Here is a 19,197-nt window from a genome sequence, read left to right as displayed (position 1 = left end):
TGGTACCCGTGTATTATGGAGAGAGACATAATAATAATAATTATTGGTAAAATCACGTTTACACCAAGTTATATGTCAGGTAGATACATTCACTCCACTTACACTCTCCGACTTCAACAAACAAATAAACATAATCACCAAACAACAAAAGATAGACTTATGGACCCAAAAATCTCTCCATGGCCGACACCGCCTGGACTTGACCAATCCAATAGTGGACAAGATAGCGTCAAACGCTTGGTTAAAGAGGGGTGAACTGTTTCCCGAAACAGAAGGCTTTATGTTAGCAATTCAGGACCAGATTATAGACACTAAAAATTACAGGAAGTACATTATTCGCGATAGCAGCTCCAGAAGTGACCACTGTCGACACTGCCACAAGCAACCGGAAACGATTCAACATATAACTGGCGCATGTTCATCAATCACTCAAACTGATTATAAACACAGGCATGACCAGGTAGCAGCCATCATTCACCAAACACTCGCCTACAAATACCAACTAATAACGGAAAAAGTACCCTACTACAAATATACACCACAAATAATTTTAGACACCGCAGATTTCAAAATTTACTGGGATAGAACAATACTTACTGACAAAACCATTCACCACAATCGACCAGATATCACACTTCACGACAAGAAAAATAAAACCGTATATTTAATAGATGTAGCAATCCCCAACACGCACAATCTTAACACCACTCATACTAGCAAACTGACAAAATATACAGACCTTACTATAGAACTTAAATCTCAGTGGCAGGTAAATACAGTCAAGACAATTCCAATTATAATTTCTAGCACAGGCGTCATACCGAAAACACTCCACGCTAGTCTTAAAATCTTAAATTTACACCCACTCACTTTTATACTTCTACAAAAAGCTGTGATATTAAACACCTGTAGGATTGTTAGGAAGTTCTTGTCAATTGACTAATTATAAGGTAACCATAGTTGTTTGGCCAAAAGCCCGCAACCTTGGTTTAATTCCCCAGTAATGGGCGAGGTATTTATGACCTAAAAAAACATTATAATTATTGGTAATAAATAATAATATATGCTTTAGGGCCGGCGCCCACTGCCGGCACGGCGTGGCATGGCAGGGCAGAGGATTTTATTACTAATGAAGTTATTTTGAATCTTATTTCAATCAGTTTAGAATTCAAGTTACTTTATTTCGATGCCACGATGCCGCGACGTATCGCAGGATGCTGCAGCATGACGCGGCACGCCGCAGGATGCGGCGGCATGACGTGTCTTGCTTTGGGGTCGAGGAATTATGATTGCTAGCTAGTTGAAATAAGGTTGAAACTTATGCAGCATTAGTGGGGCTTTTAGCAGGATGCCACGGCATGCCGCGGGATGCCATTGCACGCCGCGGGATGCTCTGCCGTGCCATGCCGTGCCGTGCCAGCAGTGGGCGCCGGCCCTTAGGTTGTCGTCGTATATATACCGCCATCTTCATTCGTTTCTGAAAAGTATGCAATATAAATGTATGCCATCTATATGTTGAATTCAGAACTAGCTGTTAATTTTACGAATGAAAAATAATATGAAAAAGCGACATTTACATATTTATAAGCAAACCTCCTACTGAGTTGATATGGAGTAGATGTTTCATGAATGCCCTACCAACATCTCATACTTATTTATTTATTATTAATTAATTTTCATGTAAAAAGATGCAGATATGCAATACGAAAATATATTTTTTTTAAACTTTTATTTTAGTTCACATGAGGACCGGTCATGTAACTTTTATTACAGCGCCATCTATTGGATATTTAAAATATATAGTTCTCTTTGTTGACACGTTGAGTATTAGTTAGTTCATCTGAAAAACCGAGAGATGTCGTACTATGTATTTTAGCGAATTACCACTGATGTTTTTGTTGTATGACCTTGGAGATTTGCCCATCTATATGTCGTGGCCATATCGTAGATTTGCTCTTTTCATGAAATGATCGATCATTTCGTGATATGGTCGCTATTCATGAAATGACTGAATGTCTATTGGCCACATCATGATGTGGTTTGAGCAGATCAATGATAAGAAATCGTTTCTCGATATGGCCAACTAAACGCGCGGTTTTTTCATGAAATGATCAAAATTATTAGATCATAACGTAAAATAGTTACATTAATTATTGGTAGAGGCGCTGCGAGCGGTGTGTTTATTTGATAATACGGCGTCCGGTGGCGAAAATTTAATTAATCGCAGTTAAAAACTTCATAATTACAATATGGAGAAAGTCATAGCGAAGAATTTCGACGAAGAGGTGAGTGAGGTGAGTATACTATGGAAAATGCAGATATCGTATATTGAAAAAATAATGCGTCTAAAATCCTATACATAAATATATTTATTTAATAATACATATATCCTATTATGTTATTATAGTTTTCTTTTTTTTAAATCGATTCGCTTCTGAGTTCTGACACTCGCCGGCTGCTGCCGTAACACGCTCGCTTTGCTTGCTCGGCTTGTGCGTTGTTTATTGAAGTAACTGTTTTCTATTGCAAAAACCGTTCGCTTCTGAGTTCTGGCATTCGCCGGCCGCTACCGCGGCACTAATTTAAATGACCTAATAAATGACAATAAACAAGTTCTTAAAATATTCTGAATCTTTTAATGTATTATGGACTATCTATATTTTATACGATCTGGACAAATGTGGATGACCAAATCGTGAAACGTTGACGATCTATGTTGGCCATTTCATGAAATGAGCAAATCTACGATATGGCCACGACATATTAGAAGATTATAAAGCAAAGGCCAAAGCTAAAGAGTTTATTTGTTTGAACGCGCTAATCTGGTTCGATTTGGAAAATTATTTCGGTGTTAGATAGCTCATTTATATTAGGTACCTAGCAGTATTATCGTATTATGTACTATCTAGTACGGAGGTAAATGTAAAAAAATGTTATGATGATTGATCAAAAGTGCTTTTATAAAAAGTCTAGGTAATTGAATAAATAAATGTTTGAGTTTGAGTTTATTATAATTTATTACATATACCTAACTTCGCATAGGGATCATTGTTTAAAGACGGTGTAAAAATGTAACATCCACTGAAAATCTGTGGAGAATAAGCTGATATCACACTAAGTGGACCTTCCATTATTAATTACCTACTTAGTACTTTTTATATTATTTTGTGTTTAAATATTTATCACGTGTACATAAAATAAATATTTCAAAAATATTTGTGTACTAGCTTCCGCCCGCGACTCCGTCCGCGCGGATGTCGGTCTATAAAACTGAAAAATTAAGAATTATTTTTTTTTCTACGTAGGTATTTTTCCAGCATAAAAAGTATTCCATTTTATGCCCAGGATAATAAGGTATAATTATACCAAGTTTCAACGAAATCGAACCATTAGTTATCACGTGATGCCTGAACATACAGACATACAGACAGCTAAAAGTTTTTTAATCACATATTTGGGTTTGGTATCGATCCAGTAACACCCCGTGCTATTTATTATTTCAATATTTTCAATGTACAGAATTGACCCTTCTACAGATTTATTATATTATGTTACGTATAGATTTGTAAGCTAAAGTAACTTTATTTTCGGATTTATTAATTTTCAGTGAGAATTTCAACAAGTAATCTGTAAAGCGTTGGCAGGTGCTTTACAAAGAGGGAGGTTTCGACACTCCACACCAACTGAATAATAAACGTTTAAAAAGTAGGTATCACTTTGGAAATATAAATCTTTCCTCTTTGAAATCATTTCATTTAAACGGTACACTTCATAGAATTGTATTTTGAGTTCTGAAGCTCGATTGTGTGTTTTCAAATTTTATATTTCAATTTTCAGACGCGGTTGTTTCCATTAAATTTTTATTTCACAATAAACCTGTTTACTTGTACTAAATTTATTCAATATTGTGTCGATACTTTATTATTTCAGTGTAATTTTAAAACTGAATGTTGAACTGAAAAAGAATTACTTGCATATTACAAGTCTTCATGTTTATATTATGAACTTAACAATAGCTGTGTTCTCAACAATAACAAACTTACCGATAGGTACACAAATTTCCCACCTTGTAAGGTGTTAAGGGGCTGACAACACCAAATTGAAGTTATTTGAGCAGTTTTTTAAGAAAAGATATTTATTCTAGCCCATCAAAAAAAATATATGTTAACTAGCGGTCCGCCCCGGCTTCGCCCGTGGTATATATGAAAAATAGATGTTGGCCGATTCTCAGACTTACCCGGTATGCACAGAAAATTTCATGAGAATCGGTCCACCCGTTTCGGAGGAGTATGCAGACTAACATTGTGACACGAGAATTTTATATATAAGATATTCATCATATTTCGAAGACCGTGGACGGACTCGATACATAATTGGACGAAATCGGCCCGATAAAAAATAATTGCAAAGATTGGTCTTAAAATCATCATTAAATTCTATGTCTTTATTTTTTTTGACGTACGGGTCTGCAATTTAAAACACGAAGTCAACTTATTCATACCTGAAACTCTAACCCACACTTTTCCTTAAATCACATATTATTTTCTTATTATTTTCTTCTACGACCTGGCCCCGCCAAGCAGTGATATTTCGCTGATCGCTCTCGTTTGCGCACACTGTCCAATTGTATGGGAGTAAACGAGAGCGCAATCACTGTTAAATTTGGTCTTGTCAGCCCCTTAAATATTTCTCCTTCAATGTTTGTGTGATAAGTTTTACTAAGTACATCACGTTACAATATAAAGTATCTGTAATCGCCTTATTGTTTTGTGTAACCGTGTAACGTTTTCCATTGTAAACTTATTGTAAACGTATGAAATAGAATATAATATAATATTGCAAATGGAAAAACATTTCTTATTTTCTAGGTGTTTCTAGTCTTTGCTTTGAGACAAAGAATACCTACTTAATTAGATCATTGAGGCGACGCGAACACCAAACTACCTAGGTACTTACCTGATAAGTACATATTATTCATAAAAAGTAAAAACTAACGAATATAATACCTAATTTAACATAGGGTAGATTTTCTAACAAATTTAAGTAGAATTAGAATAAAGTACATAGTCAGATGCTCAAATAAAATATGAAAATGTATTTTTTTTTTCAACATTTCCATTTTCCAGATAAAACAGCGGACAGCGGACAGCCTGTCCGCATTGCTCTGCTCCTGTTAGACGCGTGGTGCATGAAATACCTATGTATCGAAATGTTTTATTGAAGTGAAAACTTCTTTAGCGGCGTTGAGCACTTTTTCTGTAATGGGTATAAAAATCTAAAACTCGCGTCAGGACACGTGACCTGATCGAAAAAGCGTAAGACGGATGGAGAGTAGACAGCTATCCCCTCTCTACTACGCGCGTTTTCACTTCTGCCTGCACTCCCGGAGTGCAACCCGTCTTTTTTTTTTAATTGTTTCATATTTGAGTAAAAAATATTTAATAAGTTTAATAAGTAGGTATATTAATTTCCAGTTTTCACTTGACACAATCATGGAAGCCAATTTTGTATGAAAATAAGTCAATTCCGACAATAATAATTATTAATGAAATCCTTATTGATGGACTCTTCTACCAATTTAATATCCAACTACTTACTAGGGATTCGCCAATTCACTGTAAGTACTTACACATTTCTAAAGAATCAATCTTTAGAAATATGTAAGTAATTACAAGGAAAAATTTTCTCTTTGACGATATGCAATAGCATTTTTATTTATTAATTGAGTATTTGAATAAAAAAAAATATTGATTTTTTTTATGTATTTTGAAACTTTATTATTAATAATATTGATATTTAATACAAATAACTTCAAAAATTTTTTTTTCCGTTAATTATAAGCAATTAAAAATTGATGAAATTTAAATTAGAATCACGTGACTACAAACGCGCCATGACTGGTCACCACAGTTGTGACGTCATAATGTTATAGCTATGTATTAAGTATTAACTGCAGTACATAGCGTTTACGGCTATTACACGTGACTAGACAATAATATTGAAAGTTTATTGCTAAAATACGATTTGTTAGTTGGTTCCGAATTAGTTAGTTAGTTACGAAAAAAATAAGAATCATCAAGAATAGATGTTGATATATTTATGATCACCGATTTTTGTCAGGAGTTGCCTTTGTAGTATTCGTACATAATGGTACAAAACGATAACTTTTGAGGTTCGCCATTTTTAATATAAATTTAAGTAATATAATTAACAATTAATATATTTAATATGTAATTTAATAATGACAACAAAATTAAATAGATCAAAACACTGTATTAACACGCTTTTATTAGCTTCACCTGTATGTTTGTATGTAACAGAATCCTTTCGAAATTTCGACTCGATTTTGATCCACTTAAAACCGACGGATTTTGTTCAAATTTTGAACACTTATCAAGGTCCGATGACAATACAATAATATCATAAATTTATCCTGATAAGGATCGCCAGGGTCAGCTTAAAACATATGTTTGTATGTAACCAATTCTCCTTTCGATTCGATTTAGACCCACTATAAACCGACGGATTTAATTTAAATTTTGTATACTTATAAAAACCCGGTAACAATACAATAATTTCATAAATTTACCTTATTATCCTGTTAAGTATTTCAAACTATATTTATTGTTCTATCAACTGCAATGAGTGAAAATTAACATTATGACGTCACACGCGCTTGGGTGACGCTTCGGGAGTTGCCGGCGTGTCTTCGGTACTGGATTCAAAGACTAATTTTTATTTTGAAATAACTTTTGAATTATTGCAAAAAAATAAAAATAAAAACAGTTTTGTTATAAAACTAATATAATATAATCTTTCCATTTATCACAAAAAAATTTTTAATTCAAATACTCAATTTCCCATAATCTAAAGAATCAATCATGACATAGACTTTTATCTGATTGGGGCTTTGGGGACATAACATTCAATATTCATTTTGAACGGGTCATATTAATTTGCAATTAAATTAATTATGATCTACGATCTGAAAACGTGGCTTTAAATTTGATAACGTGATATATTAACCGGAGAAGAGCACAATTAATATATAATACTTTACTAGTAAGAGCATACAACATGAATACCAATATTACCGATAGTCATCCACCTGTATTTATAACGCGTTTAATTAAAAAGTGTTCTAGTTAAAGTCGAAGCCGTCGGAAGCGGCCTGTAAACAATTACGTGTTTGCAGGAAAAGTATCGATAAATACTTATACAATATTGTTAATTGGCGTTACTGAAGCTTCGACTGCGAGTGACCATGCTGCTTAAAGTCCTAGGAATAATCCTAGGACTTTAAGCTTGTCATTACGAACTCAGGGCACAGATAATATAGAAACTATACTAGATAATACTATGCTAGTAGCTCAGAGAAACGTTGATTCGGATTTGTTATTATTTGTGAGCCACAAACATGCTGCCACAAAGACGTTATCTCTCTAGAAATGATGTTGTGCTTGTTATGTCCTTTATGCAACGGTTTTAAGAATCTTGATAGCTTCTAAGAAAGCTATCTAGAGTTCAAATCCGTTGAAGTAGTTTATTATACAAGCTGACCCGTGTCCTTATTTAAAAATGCAAACATAGCTTATGGAACGCATTAATAATAATTTGCAGTATTTGCTTGATGCTGCTAGTGGAATAATTTTTGATATTGTTCTAAGAATTAATACAGCAATTATTTCTTAAAAATTTTGACTTATAACTTGTACCTAAAACAAAATCCTATAGTATAGAATAAACTAGCTTACCGCCCGCGACTTCGCCCGCTTTGTCTAAAACCTAATAAATTATATATACTAAAACCTTCCTCTTGAATCACTCTGTCTATTAAAAAAAACCGCATCAAAATCCGTTGCGTAGTTTTAAAGATTTAAGCATACAAAGGGACATAGGGACAGAGAAAGCGACTTTGTTTTATACTTTGTAGTGATTATTAATTAAGTACCTAGAAAGTAATGGTAAGAAATAAGAATATTGCTTGTTTACCTAAAAATTATAACTGTAACTACCTCATAAACAAAATTTATTATGAATGCTATTTGCGCGCGTAATATATTTCAAACTACATACAAAGTTATACGTTCTAGTTTTTCGTATAAAATTTATTTGATTTTAATATTTGCATACATGGCCATTACTATTATATAAATCGACCGCTTTGCTTTTCAGCAAGTTGATTTCTGCACAGAAAAGGTAAAAATACCAGTTCCCATGAAACTGATGGCCACAACGCGTAAGGGCAACGCCGTGGAAATAAAACGGAGCCTCCGAGATGTTCGCTGAAGAGGAAGTTAATTACGAAGCGGAAAATTTCACTTTACGAAGCCGCTATCGTTGATGACTATATTTTTTCTCGCAACCGATCTCGTTACTTAAATAACACGAAATGGGTTACGCTTGCTCTCTGTTACTGCAGCGGCTTCTTTTCGTGCCATGGACGAAAAGTACTTGGTACGTTAAGATGATTAGTTAATCGATTCAAAATAAGCTCATAAATCAGAAATTGGTGCATTAAAGTATGCATTTCATAGTTAGCAATTTGTTTTGGGAATTAGAGTGTTACAAACGATTTTTGTAAAAAAAATGTCATAATCAACTTGATATGCAGGTTCAGTGATGCGTCCAATAAAACGTATTACATTTAAAGTCTTCGTACAAAACCTTAGATAGAAACCTTAGATACAAAACTCATCGTTGAAAGCTAATGGAAGTTGCATCTAGCTTTGATCCACGCTAATGTGAAACTGGTAGAAAGAAGAAAAGTACCTAATAAAGAACACGTATAAAATCCACTCCATACCCCCAGGGGGGTTCAAGAAAACTTGTTTATGCACATTCTGCAGTTTTTCTTTCATTTACCATATAATTAATGTTCCTAGAATCTTCATAATATATTTCTTACTTCATTTCAAATGTTTAATGAGTTTCAGAAAAATATATTTCCCTGAGGAAATATTAGTACTGGTAGTACACGCAAAATAATGTTCTAAAAAGTTAAGGACTTTTTTAAACCATCCACCTTCGTAGTTTTTAACAATGCAAGTATCTATATACCTATATCCTTTATAATATAAAGTTTAGTTCTTAAAATTCCGATTCAAGTTATTCTTCCATAAGCAAATTATTTCAACATCGGCAGCACAAACAGAAACAGGCATGGAAATTTAATATGTAATAATAGAAAACCTTGAGTTTAGCATAATAATATTAAGCGTAAACAAAACATCCTGTTGCAAGCAATATCGTAACAAAAAGAATACCTATTTCATTTGAAATGCAGTAGATTTTCAATCCATTTGGGAGCTGGCCGAGAATTCATCGCTTCAGGAGTTCGATATAAGTTTTATTTATTGAACGCTTCATAACTTCAAGCTCATAATGTAATGTACTATTGACTTATCGAGATAAAGCAATTTCGAAGTCATGCAATGCATTCATATTGTACTTACAGGACAATATGACCTGTGTATCAAACAACACTCCGTCATAAATACATATTTGATCCGGATACCGTCGAGTCGATTTGAATTATTTATTTATTTTCATATTTCCTGTGCAATGCAAAATGTGTTTATCGTTTTACTAAAAACAGACTTGATACCTTCTATATCATAGTGTAGGATTTTTCCAGGTGTGTTTTAACAGTACCTAAGGTAAGTCAAGAGGAGAATCGTAGTCACCCACCGCCACTTTATAATTAATGGTAATGCAGCCACAGTCATCCAAAAAAAAAGACGTGTGGCACTCGGGGCCTGCCGCGGTAAAGCTATTGCATGCTATGCCTTCAAGCCACACCTCCGTGCCCGTCGTCAGTGGGGAGCGTGAGGTTTTTCGTTACTAAATTTCTGGATTCGGTCCCCGCGCTCAAGGCCCGCGATAGAAGCTATGCAATAGCTTAATAATTAAACTTTTTATATTATAAATCACATTTGAATCAAAGTTTTCAGGGTTGGTCAAAGTTATTATCGATCATCTTCAACTTTTTGATAAATTTCGCATGTTTAAATTATTAAAAAGAAAAATAGTAAGAATAAAGTGCAGTCCCATTTTTTGATATTACTTACTTATCCATCATTTTTGTAATAGGTTGTAACGTGAACATTTGCTGATATATCTACGTTTTTGCTGTATGGCTGTGGTGGCATTTGACCACAATTTTGCCACGTCTACACGCTGGCCGCAAATCATTAAGGACGGTCGGTCTACTAAAAATTCCTGAACGCAACCTTGGTCCGGCAATAAGTAAAAAAACGTGATCCTGTTTTGGCTCGAAGCAATTATGAATATGGTATTAGATATATTATAAAGGGCTAATATTTTATATTTTAGCAAACGATGAATGCTCCATTAAAATTAGACGCATACTTCTATAATCGTATGAATATGAACACCCCTTGGTAACAGGATCAGCGTGTTGGCACGGGGTTTACATGTTCAAAGTTTTCGGCGATTCTAGGGTTAATTATTAAGAGTTGCAGGAAAACAGTCATAGGTAGCTAAACAGTTTTAAAAAATATCATAAAACATGTATCTAGATCATAAATCATAAACATATCTTTTCAGTAATTTCGTTTCTTTTACTTAATAGGAGTTAATAGGTATAATAATATAAACGAACATAAAACACAACGCTCGTACATCGACACGAGAGTACGTTACCATATAAAGCTCTCGCAAAGCAAGATTTTTTTCATATTTACAAGCTCGTACCTGTCATCTGGGGAAAATATTATGGGAAATGAATAAACCCGAGCTGGAGACATCGGTCTGGTAACACAATCCTGCAAACAGGATGACGCGCGCTCTCATATTACATTGAGAACTCCTCAAAATTAGGCTTGAATGAGAAATTGATTAAGATGCCCTTTGTTTGCGTGCAGTTGGCTTAGCTGTAACTTTATACGACATTCAGCGCCGTTTACCGGAGTAATGCATAGGATAAACAACTGGCCACTGCGCGCGCTCGTGTGCCTGTGTGTCTGTGTGCGCTGTGCTGTGCACTGTTCCTGCAATCACAATATTACTAAATGTTAACAATTTATACTTCCATGTACTTCGCTATAATGTCATCGCTTTGTAATCGTTATAATTCATATTATTCTATCTATCCTACCGAGTACGGTGCATTACATAAAACGAGCGAATGCTCAGTCTAACCCCACTACGTCAAATTCTTTAGTGTGAACAGGCGTACGGCATTCTTTACTTATTCTTAGTGCGTTTGATAAGATTCTATGCAATTTTCTAATACTGTACTTAGTAAAAAAAAAACACTAAAATATCACGATAGAATGCTCTTGCTCTAGCCTAATACTAATGTACCTAGTTACTCCTCATAACATACATTTCTGACAATTTCAACACTATCTAGTAACTATGTACATAAAACATCACAATTCATATTCATAAATGCATATCAATTTGTCTAAGTATTGTAATTTATTCATCAATAACACAGCGTTCGTAAGTCAGCAATAACATAACAAGCTTTCTCTAATAATATACATATTCATTTTATTTTACTTGTTTTAAAAAATATATCTCTATTTCAAATATTTTTTTCAAGTTGAATATATACTTCTTATTATTCAGTAAAAGTTAAAAAATGTGTAAAACAACGTTGATTAATTTCAAAATGTTTTAAAATAAATGATGTAAGTACGACGAGTACTTAGACTTTAATGATATAAAACCTTTTTATTAAACCTCCTTGCTATGCTGACAGTCATGGCCATCTAGAAGAACAATGATTCGAAATTCAGGGCAGTGTCACGAGCGCAGACAGACAAAAGACAACCGGGCATCGCTTCGCATCTCCGTACACCCTGGTAATTGGTAAACCCCCAACATGAGTGAACAGCTGAAGAATGTTTCTGCTATGAACAAGCTGTACATCGGCAACTTGCCGATGGAGGCGGACGAGGCGGCAGTTCGACAGTTGTTCGCGGAACACAACCTGACCGTGGCCGACATTTCTGTAAAGCGCGGCGGATACGCCTTTGTGGACTTCCCGGACCAATCGGCAGCCGATCGGGCCATCGATAAACTGCACGGTAAGTGAATTACTATGTAACTTTGTAAGTAAAATTAGGTATTAAATTGACAAGTAACTGAGAAAATTATCTCTTATCTTTTTTATCCGCATGGAGCACATATTGTATAGAGAAACCCAAACGTATAGGTAGCTACCAAGTTTTCTTTGCTTTCATTATTATTATAAAAATATTTATCGATCTTTTGATTTCTTTATCAATGGAAGTATCTAAAAACTCAATATATGACGTCAACATTTGTAACATTGTCATCTTTATATTATGCTAAACTCATAAGTCAAATTAAACCAATAATTCAGAGTGAAGCCCTATTTGCTTAATTATTTATTTTTGTCTCTTACATGTCTAAGTTTCACGATAATATCACAGTCTACTAAAACCTAAAAATAATATTTATACTGTGATAATATTATGAACAACATTTTACCTGCTAGAGTCTAATTGATGATAAGCCTGTTAGAGCACAAATACACGTAACCGTCAATAATTGGTTTCATGTCGCTAAGAATAAGTCTATGTACCTATAACTTATCTACATAAAAATCATATAACGGATGAAAACGTAATACTAGAACTGAATTAATTGTAAAGTTAAACTTGGCAACAATTTGTGTAACTCTTAAACTGTAACAACTTTTGATCCTGATTAAAGGAGTTTGTATTAAAGCATGAACGCTGCGTAGGAGCCTCTTCGGCAGAAGCCAGAAGCTTTCCATCAAGAAATTCATAAGTTATCTGTGTTTGAGTGATTAAATAACGTGAACATCCCAGACTTGTCTGTTCGCGGCGCACCCGTGTACACAGTGCAACTATTTTGTTAACTATTTAAGTTACACGCGAAACTAAGCCACTTTATAAAGTTGTATCCGCGTTACTCTCGAGGTTTTCCGACACCTTGAGAGAAATTCTGTGTTGGAGTGGAGCGAAGTTTGAAGTTCTGATGTATCTCTGTTGCTTTAATCGCCGTTCTGGAAACTTCAATTTTTCATTTAAAGACTTAACAAGCGTTGTATTTGGAAACTTGTGAAATACGCCGTTCTACGGAGTCTATTTAACTACAGGGGTATTTAGATAAAAGATTGTCTTCAGGCTACTATGCAATTGTACTTAGTTTTTTTTTACGATATTTATCTAGAAATAGTTTAAAGGTTTTCATTAAGAAGTTTCTTAACTACGTTTTGCGTAGAACAAGAAAATATCTCTTAAATAATGATATATTTTATCCAACAGGATACTCATACTGCGGGCTGCCGCTGATCGTAGAACCATCTGTTGCTAACAAGAAAATGTGAGTATGATATTATATTTTACGTATAATGTACCTACTGGCTAAATCCGCAATTTCACGTGGGAGTTGATAAAATGTGATATTTTCTCATAATTGGCAGCATTTCTTTCTGATGCCTTGTAAGCAGGATCATGTTGATTATTGCCTGAAGCCTGTTTCCATAAGGGCTGGCCATAGAAATCTAAATAACAAGACACTAGAAGTCGTAAGCGTGCGTGACCTTGTCGCCACTCAGGTGACTTTCACAACACCAGCGTGTTCGTCACTGTTCAGTTGCTCTGGAGACGTATGTGTATAAACATGGTGTGTTTCAGCATATCCCATTGCGGAAATTCTTCCACAAGTTGTAATTATACTAATAAAGGAATAATATTTCATCGGTAAATATTTCTTTTTTAGAAATAATGCCGTTTTTCCTTAAAATTATAGAATATTTACAAGTATTACGAGTGTCACCATAGTAATCGAAATAACAATGAATGACACAGTCTACCATTCTTATTATCACGTTTAACACAAATTTCAACCTTATTTCTATGAGTTTATGTTCAAAGTTATATCTATTAAAAATTGACAATTTCTGTTGTAGAAAAGCCGAATTTTTTCGTATTGGAACAAAAAGAAACAAAACGTCTCATATACTTAGGGATGTTATTCTAAAATAAACCGTAAATTCGTGCGTTAGGATACATATTAAAAAGCTTAATTTAATATTTAAGTTAGTTTTCACTAAAATCAAGCTGTCCAATAAAAGGCATAGTTTACTTGTGTGTACTGTTTAGCTATCGGTTTAAATGTGTTGATTTTGGCGACAGCGGTTTTCATATGAATTATGACATTATAGTACTTCTATGTGTCTTGTTATTTAGATTTCTATGGGGCTGGCTGACTATGTATTAATAAAACATTATTTTTCATAAAATGATGAAAAAGATATTTACCTTTTTTCTGGTTAAGAATTAATAATACTTTGTAAGATTACACGATTAATGATTATAAAAATGGAGTTCTTATGTCTACCATATTACTTCACGATGTTATGTACCTACTTGTACATTGCCACAGTATTACAGACATTGAATTGCAGTGTAAAGCCATTCGCAATAGCCTTCTGCGTTAGTCTAAAGCCAGAGATGTTCAGTTTGTAGTTTGTATTGGGTTTGAGTAAATGCAGCGTAAATCCTTTAGTTCTGTAAGTCACTTGTAGCTTTGCTTGCGACACTATATGGCGCTGCGAAATGGCGGCTATTTATAACTAGCAGCTCCGCGCGGTTTCACCCCCGTGGCTCCACTCCTGTTGGTCGTAGCGTGATGAGATATATAGTCCATAACCTTCCTCGATAAATAGGCTATCTAACACCGAAAGAATTTTTCAAATCGGACCAGTAGTTCCCGAGATTAGCGCGTTCAAACAAACTCTTCAGCTTTATAATATTAGTATAGATATAGGACTAGATTTCCGACCGCGGCTTCGCCCGCGTTTTCAAAGGAAAACCCTCATAGTTCCCGTTCTCCTCCTATGTCTTTAACCAAGTTACTCTCTATAATCTATATGTGTGCTAAATTTCATTGTAATCGGTTCTGTAGAATTTGCGTGAAAGAGTAACAAACACACACACACACATCCTCACAAACTTTCGCATTTATAATAATTTATAATTTACCAGCGGTCCGCCCCGGCTTCGCCCGTGGTACCTACATGGTTAAACGATCCTATCTCTCAAGTTGGATCGAATTGCGCATGGTGTGCAAATTTTATTATAATCGGTTAAGTGGTTTAGGAGTCCATTGAGGACAAACATTGTGACACGAGATTTATATATATTATATTAATATTAATATAATATTAGTAGGATTGGCTTCCTTTAGACTTTAGAGCGTGAGGGATGGGAAAGCACTCAATATAACTTTAACATATTTCCAACAGTCGCCTCTTGCATTATTATCGTCATTATAGGGATTCCCGCTATAGTGCATTCAGCATTGTCGAGAAAGTCCATTCAAAGGGAAAATTCGTTATCTAAGGCTACTCACTATCGCATAATTTTTCACTGATCAAAATATTACCATGCTAGGCATTCTATAGGAAGCCCGCATAAGAAAGTAAATTAAAATGTCACAAATCGGCTTAAGAATCAGGTGGGTGGAGGACAGTCTTTCAGTATACACTGCGATTTCATTTTCCGTAAGGAAAGCTTTATTTTACCAAACATCAATAAATATAATATGAAATTACAAATGGAACATAGCAACACATTTGGCGATTCATATTTATTATATAGGATTTCACTTTGCCTAAATGAACCAATAATAGTAAATAATTTATATTTATAGTAGTAATATAAAGGCGAAAGTTTGTAAGTATGGATGTATGGATGTATGGATGTATGGATGTTTGTTACTCTTTCACGTAAAAACTACTGAACCGATTACAATGAAATTTAGCACACATACAGAGGGTAACTTGGATTAACACATAGGATAGGTTTTATCCCGGAAATCCCACGGGAACGGGAACTATGCGGGTTTTCCTTTGAAAACGCGGGCGAAGCCGCGGGCGGAAATCTAGTAAATACATAAATTTTCCTCATCGCTAAGCTCTGCTAAAGTGTAAAGAGACACTGTCCGTCTATATTAAGGTATATTGTATAATATCCCTAGCGCCTGCTTTACGATGCTCTTTTGAGATTACTGAGCTTCCCCTGATGCTGCTGCTATTAGTTGTTTATCTCTTGTAAAAACCCTTTAACAACTGGAATACCACGGAAACGGGATATTTCCAACGTTTCTGTGAATATAGCACTTACCTATTTAGAAGGAATAAACTGAAATGATGAATTAATATTCCCATGGTTCTAATTTCTAGCTCTAAATAAGACAGTATCTAAATAAAAAGGCCTCATAGTGATTCTACCACCAGTACATACTTATCTCTTGGCCTTATTATGAACGGTAGACAGTCATAATAATCGTCTGTTTCGTATTGTGCAACGGTTTCGGTTACGACGCGACGTTGCGTTGACGTCAGGGGTGATTCAAATTTCACATATTACAGCAAGTTTATAACAGCAGGAAGGTCGTCAGAAATCTGGCGTCTTGCCGCGAACAATTGACCTCAGAACTATCGGATAACAATTTCATAAACATCACGTGCGGAGACGCGTGGTGGTTTCCATTCAAGTCCGCCCCCCGCCCGCCTGCCCCGCTCGCCCTGCGCCCCCTCCTCCCCCGCCCCCGCCCGCCGGTCCTGCTCGGCCCCACGAGCCCGCATCTCGCAGCTCGGCGAGATTCCGGGAAGGGCTTGTTTACCTGCGCCGAGCTAACGGCCCATTGTCGGCCGAAACAATGGCGGGAACGAGCTGGGATTGTCTATGGTGCGACGCGTTTTTGGCAATTTTTAAACGAAAACTGATTGCGCTTGATAAATACACTTTGAAGTCCTTTAGCGAACTCACTTTCTTTTTTCTTTTCTAATACTCACTGTGTACTGTTTCGCTTCATTTTAAGGGATTAAATTGTCAAGTTTTGTTTCATCCGTTGCACAATTAATGGCGAGCAACCGAAACTGGATCTCTTATTTCTTTTAGGTTTCATATACATAGTTTTAAAGGTTTTACATATTGGGGTTTACATACACAAACGAAGTCTTAAGTTACTAACCATACTTCCTCGTCTGAGGAAGATCTCGAAACTGCGATGACTATCGATTAAAATGCATATTTACCTACATTAAGAATATTGATTGGATTAAGGTATCTTTTTAGAAAAACGTTCATTTAAAAAGTAACTACATAATAAAATATAATTTAGAACTCTGAACACTCTGAACACACAAAATACAAAAAAAAAAATACATTTTTGGAGTAAATACAATAAAGACACAGTTGAGCACAACAGGCTGTCTTATCGCTACGGCAGTTATCTCTTCCTGACAAACAACTTGATGGTCTAGGAAAGGCAATAGTAAATACTCATGAATACTAACTTTTTAAAGTCTAGTTTGAATACAAAATCTACTGTATTTGTTGCATGTTGCAGCGTCAACGCATCCAACCTGCAGAGCGCCAGCGCTACGCAGCTAAAGGAGACCAGCACCGACTCGTCCACAGGCGGCGGCGGCTGGCGGTGAGTCGTAGTACACATACGAACTATCTTGTACAATCAATTAGCGACTATTTCACTGTATAGTTTCGATAAAAATGGCTTGTGGTATATCTGGATTTTGATAAACCTAATTGGGCGTTAAGTTGTTGGTTACGAGTTTTAAAATCAATGTAGACTGCATCACAACAGAATTGGAATTTTGAATGGCTCCTTATAAGTGTCGGATTACGACCATTTGTTTTATTTTTGCCTATTTCATCAAGCATGATAGGTGAGCAAATAAGAACAAAGGACCCCTTTTTAAGCTTCCGCTAAAACGTAATAAAAAACATCCTACATGACCAAAAGGTCAAAAATCTCGCCAAGAGCATGTCCGGCCTCCATTTATAAGGCCTCTGGCTGAATTGCGTATTCATGCCGAATTTTGACGTTTTTCACACCATTTTAAATTTTAATACATCTTCTGATCTTCTACATATATGCAAATTGCGTATTCATACCTACAACCGCAATGCATTGGTATTTTCTTTCAAAATTATTAGACTTTATTATATACCCAATAATTTTAGCAATAAATTGTGCGATTATTATTTAAAGGCATAACATTTCAATGCGGGTTATTTTAGAATTTAGGCTCATTCTCGTCTCTACTCTCTTGCTACTGGTATTCATTATTCATACATGTCAGTTATTTAGTCCCTAGTCGCTTACAAATTCCACTATCAATAAAGTTCGGCATTCACAAACTACGTAAGTACTCCACGAGTAAGTACTTTTAAGCCGTTCATTCGGAGGAAACCCTTGCAATTAATTATCAAACTTAATAACAAAATACATTTATTCTAAATAGAAAATGTGAACATGAAATGTAGTGGAGTTTATTTCGGAACGCACACCGCACACGTGGTATTAAATACCTAACTAATACCACACCCCGGACACTCCATACAAAATGATCGTTTTGACAGTCACACTGTAGAGACTGCAAATGTGTGTGTTAACGCTTTATGGTTGGCACATTTGTGACTAGCGTAAAAAAAATTCGCGTTTTTCTGATGAAATACATCCGTAAACAGCACAATATCTAACCATTTTCTACGAAAAACGATAATCACAAATCCAAAATAATAAAATTACTTTAAGTCAATTTGATTAATGTTGTCAATCTTCGTTGCGTATCGTCCTTGCAGAAAAATATGGCCCATTTTATGTCTGATCGCGCGGGGGTGAGGTAAGTTTAATTTTGGCGGGAGGCGGAGAGTGTCCGTTCTGTAGCGTTTAGCTACTATTATGTATTCTGTGCTAATACTGTAGAATTTCATAAATTTAATCACACTTACATTACCTAAATACCACTCGTGCAATTCGGATGTTTTGATCATTGGACAGCATGCGAGGTGTATGAATAGAAATAATAATTTCCAGGAACATTTACAGAAGCTTAGGTCGTGTGCCGGGGCATACTTAGTGCAGCTTACAATTTGTTTGCCGCGACAGAGCTTGGACTTGAATAATATATTATGTGAGCCTCGCTTTCATACTGCAATGTTGAAAATGATCGAGCTTTATTAATATTTAGAGCGGTTGGCAACATGTAATTCCACCCTCCTCGTATTGTTTAAATAGACTTAATTTGCTTAAGTAAAGGCATGTGTTTGTCAGCATAGTTATTAGTTAATCATATTATTTACCTCGAAATATGAATATGAAAAATAAATATATTTTGTTAACATATTTCCTATTAAT

General features: G+C 35.1%; 1 protein-coding gene across 1 annotated transcript; it reads left to right on the top strand.

Annotated features, from left to right (window-relative positions):
- Positions 1 to 11,854: 11,854 nt before the first annotated feature.
- On the top strand, positions 11,855 to 17,476 carry LOC149490948 (insulin-like growth factor 2 mRNA-binding protein 2). The gene is made up of 3 exons (XM_089696512.1): positions 11,855 to 12,059; positions 13,290 to 13,347; positions 17,386 to 17,476. The coding sequence occupies exons 1-3, from the start codon at positions 11,855 to 11,857 to the stop codon at positions 17,474 to 17,476; spliced, it is 354 nt and encodes a 117-aa protein (XP_089552638.1).
- The last annotated feature ends 1,721 nt before the right edge of the window (positions 17,477 to 19,197 follow it).

The sequence above is a fragment of the Colias philodice genome, chromosome 1, assembly GCF_061535455.1.
Source record: "Colias philodice isolate Cphi_HAF_F1 chromosome 1, ilColPhil1 Martin Lab GWU primary, whole genome shotgun sequence".
NCBI lineage: Eukaryota > Metazoa > Arthropoda > Insecta > Lepidoptera > Pieridae > Colias > Colias philodice.
Note: the sequence above shows the minus strand (reverse complement) of the source record. Positions and strands in the feature narration are given on the sequence as shown.